A 27,271-nucleotide genomic window follows, 5' to 3' on the forward strand; every position below is an offset into this window, starting at 1 on the left:
ACAGATGGCAGGGTGGGGAGCTCATCAGAGACATGGAAGGCTACAAGTCTACTCTATTTGCTGTTTAATCTTGTAGTTTTTCATTTATATTGACTTTTTATTATGTATGTTCTCCCCAACATCATACCCCTGTGGGAGAAGGAGCATTCATCTGATTATAGGGTCAAACAGCCAAGTATTTAGCAGTTAATTGGCAATGCAAGGCAGCATGTCAGTATTAGATGAGTAAAATACTGTATATAATTGTAAAGAACTACACAATCTGAGGGTTAAAAGGGATTTAAAAGAACATTCAGTTGAAACCAAAAGATTTGAGAACCTGGGACTTTCCTGTCAAACTTCAAATAATAATGATTCAGAAAATAATCTGTTAAATAGGTATAATTGTGTTAGTTCATGAGTGTTAAGAATTGTTCTTCATTTTCTTATTGTTATTAAACATTATACTATAATTTTCAAATTTGCATTAATTATACAAGTTAGTAAACCCAAAACATACACTCAATGTACTATACACTTAGGTATTTCAGCTTTTATATTATAATTCTGTTAACTTTTAACTTTTTATTTGGCATTTTTAAATATAGAAAAGTTGCAATACCAAAAAAATTGCCATTGTATAGTGATTTTCTAATTTCATAATTTCTTTTGTTTATTAGTTGGCATTCTCTTGTAAGGAAATTTTCTCCCTTTCATCCCCATTTTAAAATTTATTATTAGAATCACTTTCATTTTATTCAGTGAATAATCTGCTAGTGCCCTTTTTTAGTTTTATATTCGAACTGTCCCATATTGGACCTGTGGGAACCTATTAGAAATGGCACCTGTGTATTTTGACATATTCATCACTTTTTTGGGAGCACTTCCTTATTTTTTGGCACAACAATAATGTGATAGGCTCATTTGGCCTCTTTGCTGCCCCAGGTTAAGAATCAGCCTTTTCTTCAAGGAGTGTACATTTCTTTTAGTAAGGGATGGTATTTAGAAACCAAGATCTGGATCTTTTGTACTAATTTTTTAACTTTACTCGTTTATATTTAATTTTTCAATTAATCTGGAGTTTAATCTGCAATGGGTGTGAGGTACAGATGTGTAAATTAACATGAATTAAAATAAAGTGCTTTAGCAGTAAGGTACAAAACTCAAGACAGTTATTTGTTTGTATTCCTGTCCTTCAGGAGTACTGATTCAGGGGAAACAGCTTATTTAATGTCAAATAATGTATTTAAATGATGTTAAATGATATGTACTTAATTTTACATTTCATGTCAGTTATGTTTTCTCTCACTTAGATGCATTTTCTAGAATTATAAAACTTTGTGAAGAAAAACATGAAACAGATGAAAAAAAGAAGGGGAAAAAAGGCAACAGTGTAATATCTGTAAAAGGAATTACGAATTTAGGAAATACTTGCTTTTTTAATGCAGTTATGCAGGTAAGAGGCATCCGAAAGCTTTGTAAAATGTCAAAGATCATTTTAATTAATTTATATTTGTTTGCACACCTGTAGCCTGTCAAATGACTACTAAATATTCATCTAGAAATTTGTTTTCTTTTCTTCGTTTGTTTTAGGCTATTTTTAGCCATTGTCATACACATATATAAACCTTCCTTTTCCATAGTGCTTCTTAAATGTCTTCTCTGTATTTTACCATGGCTCTATCAGTAACTATGACATTTATTAAATGTAAAATGTACTCAATAAATTTTTTAAAGTTAAAAAACGTTTCCTATGCAAGATGAAATTTGAAACTTAGAGTACTGTAATTTATTCCATAAAATCAGAGGCATAGTATACCTGAATCAGAAGACTTTTGTTTTCTTTTAGAACTTGGCACAGTCTTACATTCTTATTGAACTGATGAATGAGATCAAAGAAAATGGTACAATACTCAAGATTTTCCCTTCCTCAGACTCTCAGATGGTAAGAAATGTAACTATCTGGATAAGAGCTCTTTTGAAATGAACCAGCGTCCTTTCGGAGTAACCCCCAACCAACTGAGCCACATCAGCCAGAGCAGGGAGTTTGACTTTTGTTGAGTAAAATGTCTAGGACTCCTGTTTTGTAGTTACTGGTGACATTTGCTTAAATATAGCATTTTTGTTCTTTAAAGATAGATTAATTTTAATAGTGAACATCTAAAGGTTTTTTTGAAGCCTAATCTGATCATAGGTTTTTAAGCTAATGAGGAGGGAAAAAAGCAACCTCTGACATTCAGCAGCTGGCCTGGCACCCACAGTTAGGCCATGTTATTCAAACAATTTCACAGAATACCAACCCCAGGGTAGGCTACTTTCAATCTAATAAATGAGGCAAAGCAATGTCACTTCATGATTTCAAATAACCAGGTTGCTCTATCACTTAGAAAATTCTAAACAACCTGTCTGTTGGCCAAAATGATTGAGTGCTGTTTCTTTTCCTTTTTTCAATTTATCTTTATTGCTAAAAGTATTACAGATGTCCCCTTTGTTTTTTTCCCATTGACCCCCTCCACCCTGCGTCCCCCCACCTCCCCCAGGCCTTCTGAGTGCTATTTCTTTATTAGCTTATCTTCATTCTCATCTCCCCACACACACCCACATATAAGATTTATTGAGATACCTAATCATAGAATTACCCCCACTTTCTGACACTGTCCAAGCAAGAGCAGACCTCTGCTTAGCCTCCCTGCTGAATTACCCAACTAAAGCCCCAATCCTATATTGGTTCTTTCAAATATGCTCTTATTAAGACACCCCATGGTTTCCCATGGTTCGTGTTCTCCCTCAGTGCATCAAGCAGTAAACCCACCCTGTTCAACTGCAGGTGTGTTCCTGGTGGTCTTTGGCTGGAGAGCATTAACATTAGTAATAATGATTATAGTTAGAAATTGATGTGTGTGTGTGTGTGTGTGTGTGTTTTAGAAGAAGAGTGTATGAATAGCTCATGATCTGGTTTTCAAAAATACTTAAGAAAGAGTTCTTCTAGAATTTCTTAGCCCACTGTAGTAATCTTAGATTTTTCTTCCAAGGAGACAGTTTTGAAAGACAATATTATTGAAAAAGCAGACTATAAATTCATTGCCTGTTTAGCCCCTTAACATTTTAATGGTAGATCCCAATACCCTCTTCTAAAGTGAGGTGAGCCCTGGCCAGTATGGCTCGGTTGGTTGGAGTGTCATCCCCATCCCCATGCACCAAAAAGGGTGGTTCAATTCCAGGTCAGGGCACATACACAGGTTGCAGTTATCCTAGAAGATAACATACTATAATGTTCGAGGATTATATTTGGGATCTGCATTTTTACTCATTATGCATAAGGAGAGGGGTATTACTGGGGAAAATAACATTTTAGAAAACAAAACATGATGGAATAGAAATTCTAGAATAAAGTGCATTGATCCTTCACCAATTTAAGCTACTTTTGCCCAGCTTTTTGTCTCTCCCCTTTATTTTTTTATTTTTTATTTTTTTTAAATATATTTTATTAATTTTTTACAGAGAGGATGGGAGAGAGAGAGAGAGCCAGAAACATCGATGAGAGAGAAACATCGATCAGCTGCCTCCTGCACACTTCCCACTGGGGATGTGCCCGCAACCAAGGTACATGCCCTTGACTGGAATCGAACCTGGGATCCTTGAGTCCGCAGGCTGACGCTCTATCCACTGAGCCAAACCGGTTAGGGCTGTCTCTCCCCTTTAAAAGAGAGAGAGATGGTATACCAATTTCCCCCCATTCCTTATATAGCAGTAAAATATTTTGGGGAAAGAAGGGTATGGAGTTTTGCTAATATAAATATAATTTATGATTATTTGTGAAAATGTACAAATATCAAGTAGATGAAGAATTTTACTTTTAGGAGAGCACATTAAGGGACAGTTATAAGCAACTAAAAATTGGTGATTTCATTCTTAAGCTAATAGTTTTATTAAGTACTAGTAAAGGGCAGATGATATGAAAATAGCTGTGTTTTTCAAGATAAAGCATTTAATTCTAATTTTCATTTTTATATTTTTATATATGAGGGACTAAAGTTTCTTAATACAGTTGAGGGAATTTAGTTGTCATCACTGAAACGAAATAGAACTGTTTGATTTAAAATAATATATATTTCTGACATAGAGTTGATCTTGTTTTTAAAGGATCCATTAATGGTGGAACTTTCAAGCCCTGGACCATTGACCTCAGCCTTGGTCCTGTTTCTTCACAGCATGAAGGAAACTGACAAAGGATCGCTGTCTCCTAAAGCTCTCTTCAATCAGCTTTGCCAGAAGTGAGTGCACCTACATTATTAATATAAGTAATCATGAGTTACAAAATGCTATTGTGTTTATACTTAATATGAGTACTTTCAGTCTTACTGTAACATTGCTATTACTGCCTGGATACCAAGAGGAGGAATTAACATTGTTTAGCTGCAGCTCTGTGGTCTATGAAAATTATATCATTTAAAAAAAAAAAAAAATATATATATATATATATATATATATATATATATATTTTAATTGATTTCAGAGAGAAAGAGAGAGGGAGAGTGAAATAGAATAATTGATTGGCCGCCTCCTGCACACCCCACACTGGGGATTGAGCCCGAAACCTGGGCATGTGCCCTGACCCGGAATCAAACCATGACCTCCTGGTTCATAGGTTGATGCTCAACCACTGAACCACTGAGCCAGCTGGCCGGGCTGGGAAATTATATCTTATAAAACTCTGAAGAAGTGATTGTTTATCCCCATTTTATATATAAGGAAACTGAGACTCATAGCAGTTGAGTACTTTACCCCATTCCATAGTGACAAAACCAGGATTCACATAGAGGTCTGTTCTAACTCAGAAGCCCATGATTATGCATTATACACAGACAATAGGGTGGTGAAGGCCTTGAACAGGGTGGGAATCGGATGGAAGTGGCAATGGGGGGAAAAACGGGGGACATCTGTAATACTCTCAACAATAAATATTTTATTTAAAAAATTAAAAGAAGCCCATCATGTAACACAATAAAGTACAAAAATTATAGAATTGTAAGATCTTAAAAGGTGCTATAATAGACCATCTAACCTAGTTTCTTTATTTTAAAAGATGAGCTTTGAGGCAGATAGAGTTTAAGTGAATTTCTCAAGATGTTACAAAATGTTTAAAAACAAAATATTTGCCCGGCTGGCATGGCTCAGTGGTTGAGCCTCAATCTATGAACCAGAAGGTCATGGCTCAATTCCCCGTCAGGGCACATGCCCAGGTTGGGGGCTCCATCCTGCAGGAGGCAGCAGATTAATGATTCTCTCTCATCATTGATATTTCTCATTCTCCCTTCCTCTTGAAATCAATCAATAAAAATTTATTTAGGCCCTAACTGGTTTGGCTCAGTGGGTAGAGCGTCGGCCTATGGACTGAAGGGTCCCTGGTTCGATTCCAGTCAAGGGCACATGCCAGGGTTGCTGGCTTGATCCCCAGGAGGGGGCATGTAGGAGACAGCTGATCAATGATTCTCTCTCATCATTGATATTTCTTTCTCTCCCTCTCACATCCTCTCGGAAACAATAAAAATAATTTAAAATATCTCTATATATACAAGCCTAAGCAACTGAACAACTGTTCGACCAGTAGCTATGACGTGCACTGACCACCAGGGGGCAGACACCCAATGCACAGGCATGGAAACATGGAACAGACTGATGAATTTCGAAGGGAAGGGGGAAGGGGGGAGGGCGGGAAGAGATTAACCAAAGACCTTGTATGCATACTAGAGGCCCGGTGCCCAGATTTGTGCACTGGTGGGGTCCCTCGGCCTGGCCTGAGGGGATCTGGCCAAAACCGGCAGTCCAACATCCCCTGAGGGGTCCCGGAGTGCGAGAGGGCACAGGCCAGGCCAAGGGACCCCACCGGTGCATGAATTCGTGCACCAGGCCTCTAGTATCTATATAATAAAAGCCTAAATGACCATTACGGTGGAATGACCAGAACAACCAGTCACTTTGATGTGCACTGACCACCAGGGGGCAGACGCTCAATGCAGGAGCTGCCCCCTGGTGGTCAGTGCTCTCCCACAGTGGAAGTGCTGCTCAGCTGATAAATGGACACCAGACGCCGAGCCTCTCCCGGACATTCCCCCTGCACATCCCAGCGGCTGCTGCCACCGTGGGGCTGGGTTGAGTGGGAGCAGCGTGGCGCCCAGCTGGGGCTCCTCCCTGGCTGCCTGCCGCTTCGCGCACTACTTCATGCTGTGCAGGATCAATGCAGACAGCAGGCTGGAGACCGATGAGGGGGCTGGAGCCTGATGAGTTGGTGGGTAAGGCCAGGCTGTGGTGACGGGGAGGTTCACTGATCCCCGCAGGCCAGGCCGAGGTACCCCACCAGTGCATGAAGGCCTCTAGTGTGTGTGTGTGTGTGTGTGTGTGTGTGTGTGTGTGTGTGTAAATATATAAAATATTTGAGTGCGTGGAAATAAACACATACCATAAAAGTCGTGACAACTTTAATGTATGTACTTATTCCTACATCTAGAAAATTGAGAGCTTACTCTATTGTCAGTACTTGCTAGAATTCAGGTACACAACGTGTCATGTATTTAAAACGGGCCTTGTCATAGAGCCATAAACTAGTTTAGTCCACAATGAACTAAAATATGTAGAAACAAAATTCTTTAAACATGAACTTGCTTTTTTTTTATATCTACACTCTTTAAAGTTTCATTTTAATTTAAGCTCGTTATTTGTGTCATGGTATTGTGTTTTATTATATTTTGTCTCATAGTAGTGTACCAATGTTAATTTGTTTCTAAAAAATGTATTGTGTAAAGAATACAACACAGACTCTACCCTCTTAAAATGTTTTTGTGTAGCCCTAGCTGGTTTGGCTCAGTGGATAGAGCGTCGGCCTGTGGATTCAAAGGTCCTGGGTTCGATTCCGGTCAAGGGCACATGCCTGGGTTGCGGCTCCATCCCCAGTAAGGGGTGTGCAGGAGGCAGCTGATCAATGATTCTCTCTCATCATTGTTGTTTCTATCTCTCTCTCCCTCTCCCTTCCTCTCTGAAATTAATAAAAATATATTTAAAAAAAATAAAATGTTTTTGTGTATAATATATTGTTGACTATAGGTACAATGTTGTACAGCAGATCTCTAGGGCTTATTCATCTTGCTCGACTGAAACCTTATGCCTATTGATTAGCATAACTCCACCTTTGCACCTCACTCCAGCCCCTCACAACTATCATTCATTCCATCCTTTGATTCTATGCATTTGAGTATTTTAGATTCTTCATATAAATGGAGTCATGCAGTATCTGTCTTTCTGTGACTGGCTTATTTCTTTTCTTTTCTTTTTTTTATTTTTATTAAGGTATTACAAATGTGTCCTCATCCCCCCCCATTAAACCCCCAACCTCCCCCACACACACACACACACTCATGCTCCCATCCCCCTGTTGTCCATGTCCATTGGTTTGTTTGGTTTTTTTTTTTTTTTTTTGTGACTGGCTTATTTCACTTAGTATAATGTGCCATCATATTAAATGTAGTTTAAAATATAGAGGGTGTATTGTATGTTTCATTTGCTCGGCAAATGCTGTGTTTTTTTTTAAAGCCTGAGGAACAAAAAGATCCCTGAAAAGCCTCAGAAACATAGGCGCTCCATAAAATTAAGAAATTTTTAGGATATATGTACTTTAGAAATTTGTTTTAGACTCTATCCAAAATAACTGTGTTTTGTATCATTTTTCTAATTTTATAAAGATTTATAAATTGTTAATAAATTATTATTCAAGTAATAGATGCTCATAGATAAAAATTCATATTATTAGTATGTTTTTTATTTTAAAAGTCATTATGCACATACCGACATAAAAATTGTCTGCAACTTGCTTGTTTTGCTTACTGTGTTTTGTATATCTCTCTATATAGTACATGTGGATATAACTGATTTGATTTTACATATTTGTATACAGGGTGGGAGAAAAGTAGGTTTATAGTTGTGAGTATGTGAAACACATATGTGGTTGGCATGTAGTAGTTACCCAATAAATGATAGCCCTATTGTTCTCAGTACACTTAAGGTCTCTTCCTAATTGGAACAGTAATCACATTTTGACTTAGTACAAAAAGAAGTAAATTGAATCTTTGACTATATGTTATTATAAAGTGATTTAAATATTAATAATATATTGTTGATGAAATTATCTTTTTTTCTCTCCTGCTGTTTTTAAATCAAAGGGCCCCTCGATTTAAAGATTTTCAGCAACAGGACAGTCAGGAGCTCCTGCATTATCTGTTGGATTCAGTGAGGACTGAAGAAACAAAGGTCAAGTTTCTTTATGTTTATCACATATACTCTTTAAGAAGAGGGTTCACAACTGAAGGATTTCATTTCTATCATAATTTTTATGTGCGGTTAGGAAGTTAACTTGATTTTTTTTCTCACTATTCTATTTCTTCTCTCTCGCTCTTTTTTTTTTTTATCTCTTCTACAAGATTATTTTCTTTTACTCTGTCACAACCCCTGTTCTTTATTAGTTAGTGTTCTTTGGCTATAATTAACAGAAATCAACTAAAACTAGCTTAAATAAAGAGAGGGGATCTAAGAATCCAGGTGAAGGGGGATATAGCTGGGAATGTTTACTACATGATGGTTATGAATCATTGTAAATGGAATTAAAATTTATGTCTTTACATTGTTTTTCTCTGTCATTATCACAAATAAAACAACAAAATCTATCCCTATCATTTATTCTATTTCCCTTCTATTACTTGACTAGAGGCCCAGTGCATGAAATTCATGCATGGGTGCAGCCCCTGGGTTTGGCCGGCGATCAAAGCGCAAGCGTCTGGTGTGGAAGGGCAAGTCCCACCTGACCTCTGAGCCCTGGGCAGCACCTGGGCCTCCGCTCGCGCCTGCCTTGGCCTGGCACCGCCCACTCACCTGCTCCACCATCCCACCGCGGTCCCACTCCCGTGGTGGTCAGTGCACATCATAGCGAGTGGTTGAACTCCCGGTCAAACAACCGCCTGAGGGGACAATTTGCATATTAGGCTTTTACTGTATAGGATGGCATTCTTTGTTTCAAATTAAATTACTGTTCTGTCATAATGGTACATTGGGATTCACAGTATCTTAAAAACTCAGACAGTATAGCAAGGAGCATTGGTTTTTGAAAGCTCTTATCTTTCTTCCTCTCTGTGAGGGTTTTAGATGGCGTGGCAAAATTAAAATGTCAAGTGTGTGGATCTGCTCAGTCCTGTGAGCAAGGCCAGTCTGTTACAGTGGTACCCAGGCTGCATTGTCTGGCCTGGGAACCCACAGCTGTTAGTTGTGTTGCTGTTGTCATTTGCCACTGCCATGTGTTTTTTGATTGAAGAAAGGCTACACCATTAGGTCTGCCACCAGAATCTTTTAGTAATGATTACAAACTACTGATCTCCTTTTATATTGTTTCATCAAAGTCTTTTACAACTATAAAGTTCAGGACTATAATATGCTCTTATTGAATGGAGCACTAAAAGGATCATTTGTGCAAAAAATTGTTTTTTATGTGCAAATAATATCAGATTTACTATAAGAACTTTTATAAGCAGTCTTTTCAACTTACAAATATATATGCTTCACTTTTTCCCTTTTAATTTGAGCTATCACTAAAGAAATGTTACATTTTTATTATCTTCTCAAAGATATATCACTTTCATACATTATTGGATAGGATTTTTTAAAGGCACAATACTTCAGCTAACTTAAACTGAGTTTTTTTGCATTCTTATTTTTAAAAGAAGTTTAAGATGGAGACTTAGATAGTTGAACTTGGGTAGTGCTAGTTGATTAATGTGCTGCAATTGTTAGTAGCTCCCTGATCTAAGTTTTTTTTTTAACCTAAATAATTCAAAACATGACTCTTAACAATGAGAGGTTGTAGATGGACCTAAACTCATTTATTTTATTCAACTTGATGAATTACCTATTAATTAACTCTTTAACAGTATAGAGCAGAGAATATACATTTATGGCTATAATACAATAAAAACAAAACAAGTCTAATAGTTTAGAAAGTTAATAATTTAATCAACTTAATTTTTTATACTTTTTTATATTTTAAAGAGTAATATCATAGCTTACATTTTAAAATATAGTAAAAGCTCATTAAATCATTGAAATTCATATCTAAATTAATAAAATGTTCAAATTGGAAAACAAATATACAGACTTCTAATTGAGTTAGAGGTCTATTTCTAGTAACTAGAGAGCCTTTTTACAGTTATATTAAATAGTTACAGGTGAACATTAGTATTTATTGGAATCTTTCATTTATATGCATTAAATATTTCTCCTGCATGGAATTCACACCATTCTAATTTTTTTATTTTAGTTAAAGAAATTATTTTTTTCATAGGTAAGTCAACTTTAGCTTAGACAGGAAGTCCAGATCAAATAGTAGTTTCACATATGAAAACCTGTGATTAAGACATTACTTAAAAAAATATTTTGAAGAATAATGAACAAACATTCTTTTCACCCTATTGTTAAAATGTGAATTAGAGAAGATTAAATTTATCCATTAATTAGGGGCATAATGAGTGTAAAAGATGATTCATTAGCTTAGATACATTTTTATTTTTAGAATATATAGTTTTAATTTATTCTAAAAGTTTTCTGTGAGGTTGGATCTTTCCTAAAACATACGGAAGAGATGTGAAAACATAAACTTTGAGGACATTAATTGATATTCTGGACTTGAGTCATATATTTATATAAGTAAAATAATCTGTGTGGAAGCCAATGTGACCAGTTTAAGAGCTTCTTATATAATAAGGTTTTCTTCATAGACAAGACATTTCATATGGTTTATTTGTGAAATTTTGTCCTGATTAAGGAATACATCATTTTTAGGAACAGAGTGGGAGAGGGAGACAAATGGAGAGAAAAGGGGAGAGAAAGGAAAAGAGGACAAGTTACTCTAAACCTATAAGAATGAGACTAGGCTGCTTGCTTTTTGTAGACTGAAGAAACACCTTCGAACCCAAGAGAGAACCTAAACATAGGAACTTTGACTGTAATTCCATATTCTCCCCCAAATAAAATTTTTTGTTCATGGAATTTTAGGACTAGATTTAATTTTTAAAAATTCAGTCATTTTATTTTATAGACTAGGGACTGAGATCCAGTGTACCTTGCTGTTTGAAAGTCCTTCTCTTATTAAGATGAAGCTGGAGTTAACTGTTACTAAAACAGATGATATTTAAAAGAACACAGAATACTGCTTTAAAATAATAGATTTTATAAATTCTTATTAACTTTGTTTTATAGAGAATACAAGCTAGCATTCTAAAAGCATTTAACAACCCAACAACTAAAACTGCTGATGATGAAACTAGGAAAAAAGTCAAAGGTATGTTGACTCACTGTTACAATTTTATTCTACAGGAAAATATTTAAAGTTTCTTTACAGGGGACAAAGAACTGAGCATTATGTGAATAAATGTTGTAAAATAGTTGCCTTAAAATGAAGGTATACTTATTCTAGTGGCTGCAAGATAGTCTGGTCCAGTGGTTCTCAACCTTCCTAATGCCGCGACCCTTTAATACAGTTCCTCATGTTGGTGTGACCCCCCACCATAAAATTATTTTCATTGCTACTTCCTAACTGTAATTTTGCTACTGTTATGAATCGTAATGCAAATATCTGATATGCAGGATGTATTTAGGTGACCCCTGTGAAAAGGTCATTTGACCCCCAAAGGGGTCGAGACCCACAGGTTGAGAACCACTGGTCTAGTCGGTCATAGAAAGAAAATGTTAGAATTTATCCATGTGAATTAAAAAAAATAAAAGTAATATCACATATACAGATTGACACTATTGCTCTTAATAGGAGGCTGTAAGGGAGACTTGAAAGGTGATTGAAGGTAGCATCCTTATTTGGAAGTTCACTTTTATCATATTGGACTATTTTGCAGTTGAGGTGTGCTTGGATGAGTGAACTCATGGATATTTAACTCTAACTTGACAATGCTTAAGTGCTGCAAAGATTCCTGCAAGGAAACATTTATTGACGAGAGTACTGACAGGTCAAGTGCACATGTCTACTTTACTCCTAGTGTTCTCTCTTCCTCAGCCAAAATGTGATTATATATGCCAAATTTTATATGCAGTTTTAAGGGTTCAGGTTTTTTTAAATGTAGATTTTCAAGCACGCTCTTTTGTTTTGAGATAGTGCCATCTAGAGCATGTTTAGAATAACTGCCCAGTTTTTCTTTCGTCTCTTTCCAGTTTTGTAATCTTTTCTATTAACCCTTGTACAATTTTTCTTAATGAAACATCTTAGTGTACTATAATGTCTCAATTATAATTAATAAATGTTTATATAGGCCAATATGTCTGCTCTGTCATTCATTGCAGAAAATACAGTGTTTTAGAAGGCAGAGATCTAAAAAAGATAGAAATGAATAGATTTTTAAAATATATTTCTCCCCCAGTGTTTATTGTGGAAAATGTCAAACTTCTATTAAGTAGAGCAAATAGTATATGAAGCTCCATGTATCTATGTACTCATTACCCCATTTCTTACATTCAATTCCTGGAGTATTATGTTTCATCTATTTTCTCCCAACCCTAGATTATTTTGAAGCAAATTATAGGCATAATTTCCCTTGATATATAAATACTAGAGGCCCGATGCACGGAATTTGTGCACGAGTAGGCCTTCCTTCCCCCGGCTGCCGGCACCGGTTTCCCTCTGGCACGCGGGACCTGGGCTTCCCTCGCAGCCCCAGCTTCATCTGGAAGGTCGTCCAGAAGGTCGTCTTATCTAATTAGCATATTACGTTTTTATTATTATAGATTTTTCAAACAAGTAATTCTGACAATTTTAATATAACTGAGCAGTTATGCATGTAACCTAGTTATTTATTGCCATATTAATTCTTTACACTATCCTGTGTTTACTTGTCTTTTATACCCTGTCATTTCCATAGTTGGATCCTGGCATCTGTAGCCCTAAAAGCATAATCTCCTTTCCCATCCCTCTACCTCTGGGTCAGGCACCGAGGCTTTAAAGGATTTAATGGGAGCAGTTGAGATGTAGTATGAGTCGTAGTTACTGCTCCTATTATTTTACCTCTTACGAGCAGTTTGTTCTTTCTGGAAATACTATCATTGCTAGTTACATTTTCTCTACAGAACTGTAAAAGAGAGAGACATTATAATGTCATATAGGAGAATATATTATTAAATGGGGCACTGGACATCTGCCTTAGATTTCTTTTTAATCAACAGAAAAAAAACTATGTTAATATGTAAGGTTGATGGTTGACATGTTTTTTGCATTAAAAAGTATTATTTTTACAGCATATGGAAGCGAAGGTGTGAAAATGAACTTCATAGATCGGATCTTTATTGGTGAATTAACTAGCACCCTCATGTGTGAAGAATGTGCAAATGTAGGTACTTTGAAATTCCCTTCAACATGGACTAGATTACAATCCCAGCATTTTGATTATTTTCTTTCACATATAATCTTCAGCAGTCATTTACTTTTATTTGTGACAGATGACTACATGTAATAGTTTTTGAAAATCTTCCTAAAATATATCCTTCACTCTTAGAAAGTAAACATAATCTATAATTTTTAAAAATAAGTGTGTTATTTTATTTTTCCTCCCAAGAAACCTGTGAAGTTCTGTTAGGTCATTTTAATATGTTTGAATGTGTAAGCTACTTGTTTAGATGGAAATAAAATAAAGTTCTGTGAAGAGAATAACTATGTTTGTAACTACGTATGCATTGCCCTAAAATGTAATTCCAATGGAAATAATTTAATGTAGTAACATAACCCAGGGTGATCTACCACATTTGATTTAAAGTTTATTTTTATATGACTTGTTGAAGTTTATTTTATTAAGTAGACTTGACTCATCTTTGAATTAGTGATACTTTTTATTTGGTGGAATGGAATGCCATCTGTCCTTTAACAACAATTTAAAGACATATAAATTTTTATAGGCTTTCGGTTGCTTGATAAGGAATACTTCTGAAAGCAGATAACTTGGAGTTTGATGGGTTTACACTTTTGTCAGATTTTCTTGTAAAAGAGAGAGTCTTTATGTACATTTTCCTGTTCTGATTATGGAGTATTTTCCTATCTTCTCTAGTCTTATTCAACCAGAATTATATATTGTATCTCCTAATCTGTCGCATTGAAGCACAGACTGTGTCAAAGTATTACTCCTGTAGTATATTCTACATAAAAGTTGATTTCTCTCTCACAAGCTAGAGAGTATCTTTTAGAATTACCCTAAAGAATCTACAAAACACAACTTCCTGCCTTTTTCATATTTTATGTTATGGCACTAATTTCACCAAAAATATGTTTATATCTTTAGTTAATCATTATTATTAAACATTTTATTTAAAAGTTACTTTAAACATTACTGATATTATGATATTGACAACATAAAATTCAACAGGGTTGCATTTATTAAAGTTTTGGGATATCTTGTTTTGATAAACAGTACATCCTGCTCTACCCAATTAAATTGCTATTTGTTCCAGGAATGTTTTTTAACTTAAAATTTTAAGTTGCCTGGGAAGTCTGATTCCTCTAAGCCTTTACAAAACTACATTGTCTATATTAGAATTCTACCTGAAGTTCTCAATATGTGTTGTTGTTTTTTTAAGATCTCCACGGTGAAAGATCCTTTCATTGATATTTCACTTCCTATAATAGAAGAAAGGGTAAGGAGAAAAAAAACCTTAATTCTTTTGTGAAGGGAATTCATTTTATTTAGACATTTGTTGAGTATGTTATCAGATCTGAGAATCAATATTTTTTATATACAGTAGTTGAGTTTGTACAGTTAATATTGGGGTTTGTGTATGCATGCATAAAGTATGAGATCATTCTTATTCTCAAGGAATTTAAATCCTTATGCTTTATATTTTGAGAGTTAAAGTTAAGGAAATTATATTTCAAATGAGTTAGAATTTTAAAAAGTAGATTACATCCAGAATTTATTTCATAAAGAAGTTTTGTGTTATGTACATGTCATTTATATAGGTTTCAAAGCCTGTACTTTGGGGAAGAATCAATAAATATAGAAGTTTACAGGAGACACAGAATGGCCAATATAGTGGCCCTGTTACTATAGAAAATACTCACCAACCCAGAGCTACCAGGAAGCAGTCTCCATCTAAAGATAAGGTAAGACTATGTGTATTTGTGAGGCATCTTCTTTTTTAAACTTATTATTATGAAAAATTTCAAAAATATACAAAAGTAGAGAAAATAGTGTGATAAACTTCCATGTAAATAGCTGAACTTTATAGTTATCAGCTCATGGCTAATCAGCTTTTATCTATATCTTATATTCTCCCCACCTCCCCCCAGATTATTTTGTAATAAATCCCAAATTATCATATATTTCAGTATGTAAATCAAATAGATACTCTTTTAAAATATGTAACCACAGTACCATTATTACCTAAAATATTAATAACTTTGTAACAGCACCAATATCCAGTCATTATTTAAATTTCTGCAACTGTCTCATAAATACTTGTTTTTTGGTTTTGCTTTTTAAAGTCTATTTGAATTCAAGATCTAAAAAAGAGCTGTGGAGTGCGGTTGATTGTCATGCCTCTTCAATCTCCGCGCTATCCGCACAAGTCCTCTTCTCCGCAAACAGGTTTCTGTTGTTGGTTTCTTGTATAAAAGTTTATTTTTAAATTAGAACTATTTGTTAGTATGTCTTCTATTGGTTATAGTTTATGTAGATTTAGGAAGGGTTTTAGATGTACGAGAAATACTAGAGTATTTATTTAATAAATGTGGGACATTTAATTACTGGTATTTATTTTTAGTAAGGTCACAAGATTCTTTTCTCTAAAAACACTATCAACTTACAGAATCAGCTAATTCATGGCAGAAAACGTGCAAGGAAATTTTCATCTGGAGAAGATAAAACTGTTGACATGTACCAGAAAAATGGAAACAGGGAAGTGAATGGGGATTCTTCAGCATTTGCAAGCATCATGAATACTGAATCGAATCTGGCTGAAAACCCTACCGATGGTAGTGAGAAGGAAGCCAGCCGTTGTGAAAGTGGTGTTGATGCTGACAGTGAGGCTTCAGAATCTGAAAGTGCTTCTAAGCAAACTCTGCTGCCAAGGTCCCGTAGTGGATGCTATGTGCACACAAATGGACATCACCATCCATCAGCGAGAGAACTGCCCACCAAGAAGACTGATAGTGGTGTTGAAGGAGTGGCTGAAGCTATTTCTGAACTTCATTTAAGCAGCACTGTAACTGGAGATAGAGATTTTGATGGAGAAAATCAGCCACTAAGTCTTCCAAATAATTTATATTTTTCAGAGGAGAAGCATACGATGTCTCACAGTCCACAAAATGCTTTTCAGACCCTTTCTCAGAGCTATATAACTACTTCTAAAGAATGCTCAATTCAGTCTTGCCTCTACCAGTTTACATCGATGGAGTTATTAATGGGGAATAACAAGCTTCTATGTGAGAATTGTACTGAAAAGAAACAGAAGTACCAAAGGGAAACCAGTTCTGCAGGTAAATATTTAGCTTTATTTTTTATTCACAGATTATCTGTTAGCCAGTGACTAGTTGGCATTAGATCCCAAAGAGAAGAACCTAAGAACCTGTCTCTATACTTGAGCTGCTTGAGGGCAGGGATTGTCTTTTTCGTATTTGTATATTTGTACTTCACTGCAGACACTGACTGGGCAAAATGAATGTTCAATAGATTTTTGTTGAAATAAATTAAAGAACAGGAGTATCCATCTCTGCCCTGAAAATGCAAATCCACATAATCTTATTTCAGTGGACTAGCTACCTGAAATCTTTCCAGAAGAAATTTCCCTAAAACTTAAAATTTTAGCATGAGATTAACGATGAACTTAACTTGCTTCCCAAATCCCATTAATCTACTATCTATCTATATATATAAAAGCCTAAGCGACCATTCAACTGGTAGCTATGATGCGCACTGACCACCAGGGAGCAAACACTCCACCCACAGGCATGGAAACATGGAACAGACTGATGAATCTCAGAGGGAAAGGGGGAGGGGGAGGGCAAGAAGAAATTAACCAAAGATCTTATGTGCATACTAGAGGTGCATGAATTCGTGCACCGGTGGGGTCCCTTGGCCTGGCCTGCAGGGATCGGGCCAAAACCAGCAGTCTGACATCCCCTGAGGGGTCCCGGATTGTGAGAGGGTGCAGGCCAGGCTGAGGGACCCCACCGGTGCACGAATCCATGCACCTGGCCTCTAGTGAAGTCATAAACTATGCCAGTGGTTCTCAACCTGTGGGTCGTGACCCCTTTGGGGGTCGAATGACCCTTTCACAGGGGGTCACCTAAGACCATCGGAAAACACATATAACTACATATTGTTTTTTTGATTAATCACTATGCTTTAATTATGTTCCATTTGTAACAATGAAATTGGGGGTCACCACAACATGAGGAACTGGTAAAGGGTCGCGGCATTAGGAAGGTAGAGAACCACTGATCTATACTAATAAAAGGGTGATATGCTAATTAAGCAGATAGACCAGACGTCTCTGAACAAAGCCATGGTGGCGGGGGCCAAGGCACAGGTGGTTAGGAGCTATCAGGCCGGCAGGGGAGAGCAGTTAGGGACGATCAGGTGGGCAGGGGAGCAGTTAAGGGCATCAGGTTGGCAGGCAGAGGGGTTAGGGGCGATCAGGCAGGCAGGGGAGCAGTTAGGAGCCAGCGGTCCCGGATTGCGAGAGGGATGTCCAACTACTGGCAGTCGGACATCCCCCGAGGGGTCCTAGATTGGAGAGGGTGCAGACTGGGCTGAGGGGACCCCCCCCTTTCTGTGCACGAATTTTGTGCACTGGGCCTCTAGTAAGATATAAATTTGAAGGTTTTAAATAATTGTGTATTATAAAACTAGCAACATAATATCTATATTTAGTTGACTGGGAAAAAGGGGGACTTGTCAAGAAATTTTCAGTGTACCTCTAGCCTTGACTAAATGGAGAGAATACTCATTCCTGGTGACTAGTTTCATTCAAAATATAGATTTTATTTTTATTCAGGAATTGTGAGGCCAAAAAATCAGGATATGGTTGTCACTGAGGATACTTTGTTTCTTACGGTTCCCAAGAATAGAGGGCACATGGGGAAGCACCAGGGTTGGGCAGGAGATAGGGACAGCCAGGGGGAATCTAGGGCAAGCGGCTTTATTGTGGTTTCCAAGGGAAGGAGTGGGCAAGGAGTGATAAACAGGTTTAAGACTGACTAGTTTTGAATATTTTAGTGGGCTGTGGGTTATAGGGACTGTTGCTAGTTGTCTAGAACTTGGTCATGATATGATTAGGGCAAGTGGATTGCACGCTAGGTAAAGGAGGTAGTTGGGGTGTGCATTTTGGATTGGTTGGTTTGCGTATGAAAGGCACACTTAATATTCACTAACTCTAGCAATTAGCTCTGGGAGAGGCCCTCCTTCCAGTGTCAGCAAGGCCCCAGTTGTCAAAGCATCAGAACAAAGATGTGCTTAATACACTAGTAATTAAGAAAATGTCTAAATAGGAGAAGAAAGAAATACCAGTTTATATTAACCCAAGTTAAATATGCAATTGGTCATATTCAAATCCTATCACAAGTCCTTTCTAACAACCTCTTATTGAAATGCCCCAGTGGTTCCCATATGACCTCTCCTTTCACCGCAATACATGTTGAGCCAATTTTATCATCTGCAGGTGTGTTTGTGGTGGTCTTTGGCTGGAGGGCATTGTCCTAAGTCACTACTAGTTCATCTTCTTTCCAGCTTCTAAAATTGTGTTGCAAGTGTCACCTCACCTATTCTTTGTTCATATAAGGGAGTAAAAAAATCTTTCATTTTAGTGTTTTTGGAAAGAGTAGAGGTACCCTGTAACCAGAAGTCTAATTTCTCTTTTATTTCTTTTAAAAAAATCTTGTTTACTGAATTTGCACATAGTATATAATTTGCATACAATAAAACTTATTTTTAAGTGTACTAGTACAGTTTAATGAGTTTTGCTAACGTATTCAGTCCTGTAACTACCATCAAGCTATAAAACATTTTCATTGCCCCAAAATGTTTTTTTGTGCTCCTTTGCAGTTAATCTCCTCTCCCATTCCCTAATCCCTGCACTCACTAATCTGATTCTTCTCCCTATAGTTTTGCCTTCTCCAGGATATCATAAAAAATGGAATCATATAATATATAGCCTTCTGTCTCTGGCCTCTTTGCCACTTAGCCTAATGCTTTGAGATTCATCCATATAGCTACACATATTAATAGGCTTTTTTAATATTTAAAAAAATGTGATATGATGCTTCTATATAAATGTTGACTATGTTATGTGGTAGATTCCATTAGTATGAAATGGAATCTTGCAAATAAATTTATTATATTTTATACAGAAAAGAAAGCAGAAGGGATTTATACTAATGCCAGGAAGCAGTTGCTTATTTCTGCTGTTCCAGTTATCCTAATACTCCACCTTAAAAGATTCCATCAGGTAAAAGTTCCTTTCGTAGCACTAGAGTAATTTCCATCAGGTGTTTTATAGAGCCCTAAGTCTTGTAAAATACTGTCAAGGATTAGGCACTAATTTCCTGAATTTAAAAATTTGTCATATGGGATTTACTGCTTTTTCAGCCATAATAGTTTACCAGACTTTTCTAATTAAAATTGTTTATTCACAATGTTTGAAGATTTAGGTGGTAGGAACCCAAATGGCATGTGTGTGTTTGTGTGTGTCAATGGAAAATAAGAATTTTTAAGAACCCTTGCGGGGGGGGCACATTTAGAAGTAAAGAAATAGCCAAGTGCACATACCTTTCTGAGTTCTCTTGATCCCAGTGAGAGGGCTGTGAGGTCTGGCCATGGCTGGCTAGGCCCGAGTACAAAAAGGGCTAGTCCAAGGCAGTCTCCATCACTGTAGGACTCTACAGTGAGAGGGAACCTAAATATTTTTAACGTAGCAGATTTTTCTCCTTTTTTGGTGTATTTTTTTAAAATACGTTTTTAGCCGAAACCGGTTTGGCTCAGTGGATAGAGCGTCGGCCTGCGGACTGATAGGTCCCAGGTTCGATTCCGGTCAAGGACATGTACCTGGGTTGCGGGCACATCCCCAGTGGGAGATGTGCAGGAGGCAGCTGATCGATGTTTCTCTCATCGATGTTTCTAACTCTCTATCTCTCTCCCTTCCTCTCTGTAAAAAATCAATAAAATATATTTTTTAAAAAAAAAATACGTTTTTATTTATTTTAGACAAAGAGGAAGGGAGAAGGAGAGAGAGAAACCCCACATTGATCTGCTGCCTCCTACATGCCCCCCTACTGGGAATCAAGCCCACAACTCAGGCATGTGCCCTGACCTGGAATGGAACCAGTGACCTCTTGTCTTGGTGCATGGGATGATGCTCAATCCACTGAGCCAAACCGGCCAGTCTGTGTGTGTATTTTTAATTCAATGCCTTGACTCATTTTTATTTTTTTTGCATTTGATAAAATGATTTTAACATTTCTCTGGAAGAATGAATAAGTGAAAATACTAAAACATTTTTGCAAAAGTTAGAAGGGGTTTTTAAAATAAAACTACAGCGGGGCCTTGACTTACGAGTGTCCCGACTAACGACTTTTTTGAGATAAGAGCCGTCTCTTGGCCGATTTTTTGCTTTGAGCTGCGAGCTAAAATTCGGGTTACAAGCCAACTTCAGATACCCCACCGCTAGTTGGCGCAGCGAACGTCACAGTGAACGCCACGACATCAGCCCAGCATCACGTGTCTCACTCGTTCACTGTTGATTTGACATACCAGTAATTTGAGTTACGAGCTTCGTCACGGAACGAATTAAACTCGTAAGTCAAAGCCCCACTGTATAAGTAAAACAGTATGGTCAGAATTGTCAAATAAAACATGAGTATAATTTAAAGTTCTTTTGTTATGATAATAAAGTAACAGTTGGGAAGGGGGTTGTATTATTTAGTAAAGGACTTAGGAAAGAAAATAGCTGTTGAAGGAAATAAAAGTTTATAGCTACCCTCTCTATACCATATATCAATACTATTTTCAAAAATATTATTATTTTTTAATTGTATGAAACAAGTTATCAAGAGACTGAAAGAAAACTTAAGTATAAACCTGATCTCTGATTGGGAAGATTTTCTAAGTATAAAACCCAGGAAAGGAATCTCAAGGGAAAAGATTGGAAGCTTTGATCATATACTAGTATATCTGCAACATTTCAGGTGGGCCACAGATGGGCAGGAAGAGATTTTCCTCTACACTTTCATCCTATCCAAAGAAAGATTAGGTTAAGTTCTTGATTTTCTGTAGCCAGGATTCTAGAAACTTAACAGAAATGAAATGGCCATGGAGAACAGATGTATCATGTCTCCCTACATCAGAATGCCTAATGGAAGGTGTGTGTCTGTAGTGACCCTGTGTGAGCAAGAGAGGGTCATGCCAGATCTGAGAAGCTAATTGCATGATGTGCCAGTTGTTTTATATATGGTCATTTTATCCCTATTTAGGAACAACTTACAGAAAGCATTCATGCCCTTAAAAGGGAAATATTTACAGACATCTCTGTCTCTTCTTGCTCTCAGGCTAAATGTAATGTTAGCAAAGCCACATTCTTGTTCCCAGGACTGGGAATTTTAGGGAGCAGACTCTATGTCTCTGTTTCTAGTATTTTATTGTCTCTGAAAGCCTATTTCTCTGTAGTAACTTCAGAGCTGTATATGAAACCTCCACAACACTGAAAGGCCAGTCTCAAACAGGAGAGAGATCTTTGTCATAAATATGGCAAATGATTAGCATTGTAAATATATAAATAACTCTTAAAAATCAATCGTAAAAATGTCAAGACCCTAATAGAAAAATGGTAAAGAACACGAATTGACAGTTCATAGAAAAAGTAAAGATTCCAAGAAAATATGAAGAAAAAGGTCCATCCTTTCCAGCAAAACAAATGCAAAATAAAATGACAGCAGGATTCTTTTTTTATTCTGTTCAAATTGGCCCAGATATGGTCGTGTTAAGGATGCAGTGAGATATAGGCACTTTCTTGTTTCAACAGTAGGGATGTAAGTTGGACACACCTAGAAAGTAATTTAATAATATAGTTCAAGGATATTAAGGAATGTTTTGAATAAAACATTTTGAACAAAAGTATTACTTTTGACTAAGTAATTCCATTTCTAAGAACCTATTCCAAGGAAATAGAGATATACACAAAAATTTGTATCTTGGTCATTATAGATCATGTCAGCTGTGAGGCCTGGCACAATTGTCCAATATGCAGGATATCATATTTATATTTTAATGACATGGGGAAAATACTTATGATATTCAGTTAAAAGAAACATTTAAAAAAGGCAGGAGGCTACATATGCCCAAATACAAGGCAAGGTTTTTTCCAAAAGTCATCCCCTAGAAAAAAAGATTCAAGATAGTTACTAGATTTATTGGGGTAGATACTATATAAATATTCCAATAACTATGTATACCTGAAACTAATATAATATTGTATGTCCACTGTAAGTTAAAAAAAAAAAAAAAAGCTTAAAGAAGGAAGAGAGATTCATCTTATATTAAAGCCCTTTATAGAGTCTTTCCTATTATGGGGTAGCTTCCCAACAGCAACATGCTATCTGGGGAGGGACACGTTAGCCTGAAAGGGTCTCAGGCAGTGCTGGTATTGGATGCTTATGGAGGTCATCTGATGAGAAAAACAAGGCAAAAAAATTGAAAACAGATTAAATAATTACTCCTGGGGCATGACCCCATGATTCCACATCAGATATCAGGTTAAGTCTTCTAAACATCACTTGAAGATACAAATCAGTAAGTGGCTATATTTTGGTCAAAAAATAAGCTTTTTTTTCCTTTAAAATGATGTCCTTGGAGTAAGTCATGAAAGCCTTGCATGAAAGGTTGCATCGGTTAGTTTTTGTCTACTCATATAATTCAGATTTACTCATTTTCTGATTCCAATAGTTTCTATTTGTGGTTTTCCTATCCAATACCTTTGACAGTCTATCAGCTAGTTTTTAATTATCATTAAATAATGCAAAGTGTACATTTTTTCAAGTACTGCCTTTAGCAATTAAAAATAGAGAAAGGAGTCGAGCTTATTTGACAACAGGAAGGTTCATTTTGATTTATATAATATATAACATTTTCTTTTATTGATAAAATGATTTAAGTATTCAAATTCAGGCTTTTTGTTTTAATGAATGAATATCACTGAATTTTAAAACTGAAAAGGATCTATTCTAAACCATTTATACCCATTTTCTGCCTTGATGTAGATGAGGTAGCCTAGAGTCAAATTAGGTGTTAAGTCAGGGCTAGGACACCAGGCCCCTGACTCTTCAGTTGAATGTCTTTTCATGATAGCTTATGAAATAGCTCAGTTTTATCACATTGAATTAATTTTTTCCTAGTGTTGAAAAGCCACAATTTATTTTTCTCTAAGTGTTGAAAAGCCACAGTGAAAGTAATTATTCCCATATTGTTTATAGTAAAAATGCACATAAAAATATATATTTGCAATAACAGTTCATGAAACCTAATTAAAAAATAAGAATTTAGTTATATATCAATTTTGGACTATTCATTAATCATGTTTTTATAGCTATGAAAAAACTTCTAGGATTCCTCTTTTAGTTTTAATTAACAAACAGTAATTTAGATTGAGTTTGTCACATTAAATTTTTTTTTTTTTGTCTTTTTAGGCTGGATCAAGTCTTCGAAAAGTAAACAGACATGTAGATTTTCCACTTATACTTGATTTAGCACCATTCTGTTCTGCTACTTGTAAGGTGTAGTATATTATTAAAATATTTAATTGACTTGCAAATAATATGCTTAAAGTATTCTATGATTGTTTGTTGTGCCATACTTTTCTTTCTTTTTTAAAAAAACTAAGCTCCTGTTCATGATTACTGGTTAGTAGTCTAGGTTTTGTGGTATATAAGAGAATACTTATTGAACTTAATATTTTTCATATATTGATCAAAACAAAAAATATATATTTTTGACAACAGGATTTTATGATTAGGTAAATCAACAAACACACAAAAAAACTTAAATGCAATTTTTCAGTGAATCCAGTTCATCTGTGGAATATCAGCACTATCTGTCAGTTATTAACACTCAGAATTTGATAATGCGGTAAAAAAAATGAGACTTAACAAGCTCTGTATCCAATTTATGAAAACATATTTTTGAAAGTACCTATTATGGAGAATTTCCAACATAGAAATAGACAAGACAGCACAACGAACCTCTCGCACCCATCACTTAGCCTTAAAACCTCAGATACATGGCCAGTCCTGCCCCATCCACAAACTCATCTAACACCCCTATATTATTTTGAAGCATCATTTCATTCATAAATATTTCACTATGTATTTCTAAAAGATAAGAATCATTCCTCCTTTTTAACATAACCACAATACCACTTTCACACTAAACCAAATAAACAATTTCTTCATATCATCTAGAGTCTATATTTCTAATTATATCATAAATGAAAAATCTTAAATGAATTCATATCCAACTAAGGACTACACATTATAATTGGATAATGTCTTTTAGTCTCTTTTATACAGTTCCTCTCTCCCATCTCTCTCCCCTTCTCTTCCCTCTTCATAATTTATTTGTTGAAGAAAATAGACCATCTTTCATGTAGATTCCCATAATTTAGATTTTAATGATTATTCCTCTGATTTCAGAGAGGAAGGGAGAAGGTGAGAGGGATAGGAATATCAATGATAAGAGAGAATCATTGATTGGCTGCCTCTTGCATGCCCCCTACTGGGGATCAAGCCTGAAACCCGGGCATGTGCCCTTGACTGGGATCGAACCAGGGACCCTCTAATCCGCAGGTTGATGCTCTATCTACTGAGCCAGATTGGCTAGGGCTATCCTCTTTATTTACTACAAGTAGGCAGTTGGATAGTTGGATCTGGAGAAGCTTGAACAGATTCAGGTTTGATATTCCTTATTTATTTTTTAATTTTTTTCTGGCAAGTGTATTTCATGGGGAGTGTTTAGTCAGGTGGCACAGAATGACAATTGTCTTTTTTGTGATAGTGGCCAATGATGCTCAATGTTAGATTCATGAGTTCATTAAGAATTACAGAATGGTGATATTCTAATTTTCTCATTCCTTCTTCATTTATTAACTAGATAACCTTTATATAAAGAGGTATTTCTTTCATCTATTTAGTCATCTTATGGTATAGTTCTTATAGAAAAGACAGGGTAAATGCTCAATTCTTTTCCTGTCTCCCTTTTAAACTGGTTTTCAGAATAATGAATTCACTAGCATTCTCAAACTGTGATCAATTAATTTATCATTATGAGTTCATGGTTTTAAACACATCAGATAAGTTTTAATTTACTACACTTTTCCTTTATTCACGCTCTAATATATTTGTCTAATGTGGCTAATTGTTGGCTACTGAAAGCCACTTCAAATTGGCTTCTGGGTGTTTTTACCTGACCCTAGAGGTTCCTCTCTGAATGACTATGCCACCAACTGGATATGTTCTTCACTTGCTTAACTTTTTAATTTTGATATTTAGGGACTGTTCTTAAATTCAAAATTCTCAAATTTTGGCCGAAACCGGGTTGGCTCAGTGGATAGAGCGTCGGCCTGCAGACTGAAAGGTCCCAGGTTCGATTCCAGTCAAGGGCATGTACCTGGGTTGTGGGCACATCCCCAGTAGGAGATGTGCAGGAGGCAGCTGATCGATGTTTCTCTCATCGATGTTTCTAACTCTCTATCTCTCTCCCTTCCTCTCTGTAAAAAATCAATAAAATATATTTTTTAAAAAAATTCTCAAATTTTGTTTAATAATTACATAAAATATTTACACAGTTCCAAAGTCAAATGTATCAAATGTACAAAGCAAAGTAAATTTAAACAAGTGTAACTTTTCTCCATCTGTCCCATCTGTTTCTTCCCTCCCTTTCTAGATAACCATTGTTAAAAATTATAGTTTATTCTTCTAGTTATTTAAAAAATGTAAGTAGATAGGTATGTATATATGGATTTCTACTCTTAAGTAATCATAACTTATAATATGTATCCTTTTTTCTACCTATTCTTACCATTATATTCTGGAGATTATTTCAAAGCAGTATTTAGAGATAGTCTGGTATTCCACTTTTTAAGCAGCATAACACTCTTGTATGGCTGCATCATAGTTTATTCAACCAGTCCCCAGTTAATGGACATTTGGACCTATGCCAATTTTTTGATAATACAAATAATTATGCAGTTAGTCATGTGGTGCATATCTTTTTACATTTTGCTTATGTACCTGTGAGAGTCCTAGAAACAGGATTGATAAATCCAAGAGTATCACATATGTAATTTAGCTTGATAACATTAAGTATTCCAGCATAGGGGCTGGACCCCTTTGCATTCCCACCTACGGTGTGTGTGAATACTCTTCCCCACAGCCCATCCAGCAGAGGATGTTGTGAAGCATTTGCATTTTGTCAGTCTAATATGTGCAGAAAAGCATCTCAGTGTATTTTTAATATGGTGTTCTTATGCTAAGCAGGATGTACATTTGACTTAATTTTCCTTACAATAGCATTTCACTAAACATTACTAACTTATTTTTGTCTGAAGAATGTAAGTGCAGGAGAGAAAGTTCTCTATGGCCTGTACGGCATAGTGGAACATAGCGGCTCAATGCGAGGAGGCCACTACACTGCGTATGTGAAAGTGAGAACCCCCTCCAGGAAGTTATTGGAACAGATCACTGGAAAGAAAAGTGTACCTGGTATGTTATCCTAAGTTTATTTTATTCTTAAAAACAAATGAATTTGTTCTTCCTTTTCTGGAAGAGGCAAGTTATTTCATGGATGACTCATGTGGATTCACTTTATTAATGTTGCGTGAGAAATACATTTAAGAGTACTAGGTAATCTTAAAGAATCTTAAATATCCTAAGACTGTGCCCTTCTAGGTGCTGTAAAGTGGCACAGTTTTTCAAGGTGTCAAGTCATGTACTGCAGTGAGGTGGCATTTTATTTAATAATAACAAAATTTCTGAAGACACCAGGTCTCAGAATATAGTTGCAGTTGAAATTTTGCTAACTTTGCTTATGGATCCGCAAACTAACTTTGTTTTTTGTTTTTTCTCTTTTAGTGAAAATGATTTTCCTGAAACAATAAATATTTACAAGGCTATCTAATATTTCACTAGATTTTTCAAGTAAAATGATACTATTATTAATGCTTTAAAGAG

General features: G+C 35.9%; 1 protein-coding gene across 7 annotated transcripts in view; it reads left to right on the forward strand.

Moving 5' to 3' along the window:
• The window catches only part of USP45 (ubiquitin specific peptidase 45), a 54,868-nt gene that overhangs the window by 26,871 nt on the left and 726 nt on the right, over positions 1 to 27,271 (forward strand). For 5 of the 7 annotated variants that reach the window (XM_070418029.1, XM_070418032.1, XM_070418031.1 and 2 more), the window contains 12 exons: positions 1,293 to 1,435; positions 1,829 to 1,924; positions 4,123 to 4,253; positions 8,193 to 8,280; positions 11,272 to 11,353; positions 13,312 to 13,403; positions 14,641 to 14,697; positions 15,020 to 15,163; positions 15,868 to 16,537; positions 19,409 to 19,506; positions 23,735 to 23,821; positions 26,650 to 26,803. In XM_070418029.1, the coding sequence (XP_070274130.1) occupies positions 1,293 to 1,435; positions 1,829 to 1,924; positions 4,123 to 4,253; positions 8,193 to 8,280; positions 11,272 to 11,353; positions 13,312 to 13,403; positions 14,641 to 14,697; positions 15,020 to 15,163; positions 15,868 to 16,537; positions 19,409 to 19,506; positions 23,735 to 23,821; positions 26,650 to 26,803 (1,842 nt within the window). The other 2 variants (XM_070418035.1, XM_070418036.1) reach the window with 2 other exon arrangements.

This window comes from Myotis yumanensis, unplaced genomic scaffold, assembly GCF_028538775.1.
Source record: "Myotis yumanensis isolate MYYU_CA2020_CCGP unplaced genomic scaffold, mMyoYum1.0.hap1 SCAF_6, whole genome shotgun sequence".
Lineage (NCBI taxonomy): Eukaryota > Metazoa > Chordata > Mammalia > Chiroptera > Vespertilionidae > Myotis > Myotis yumanensis.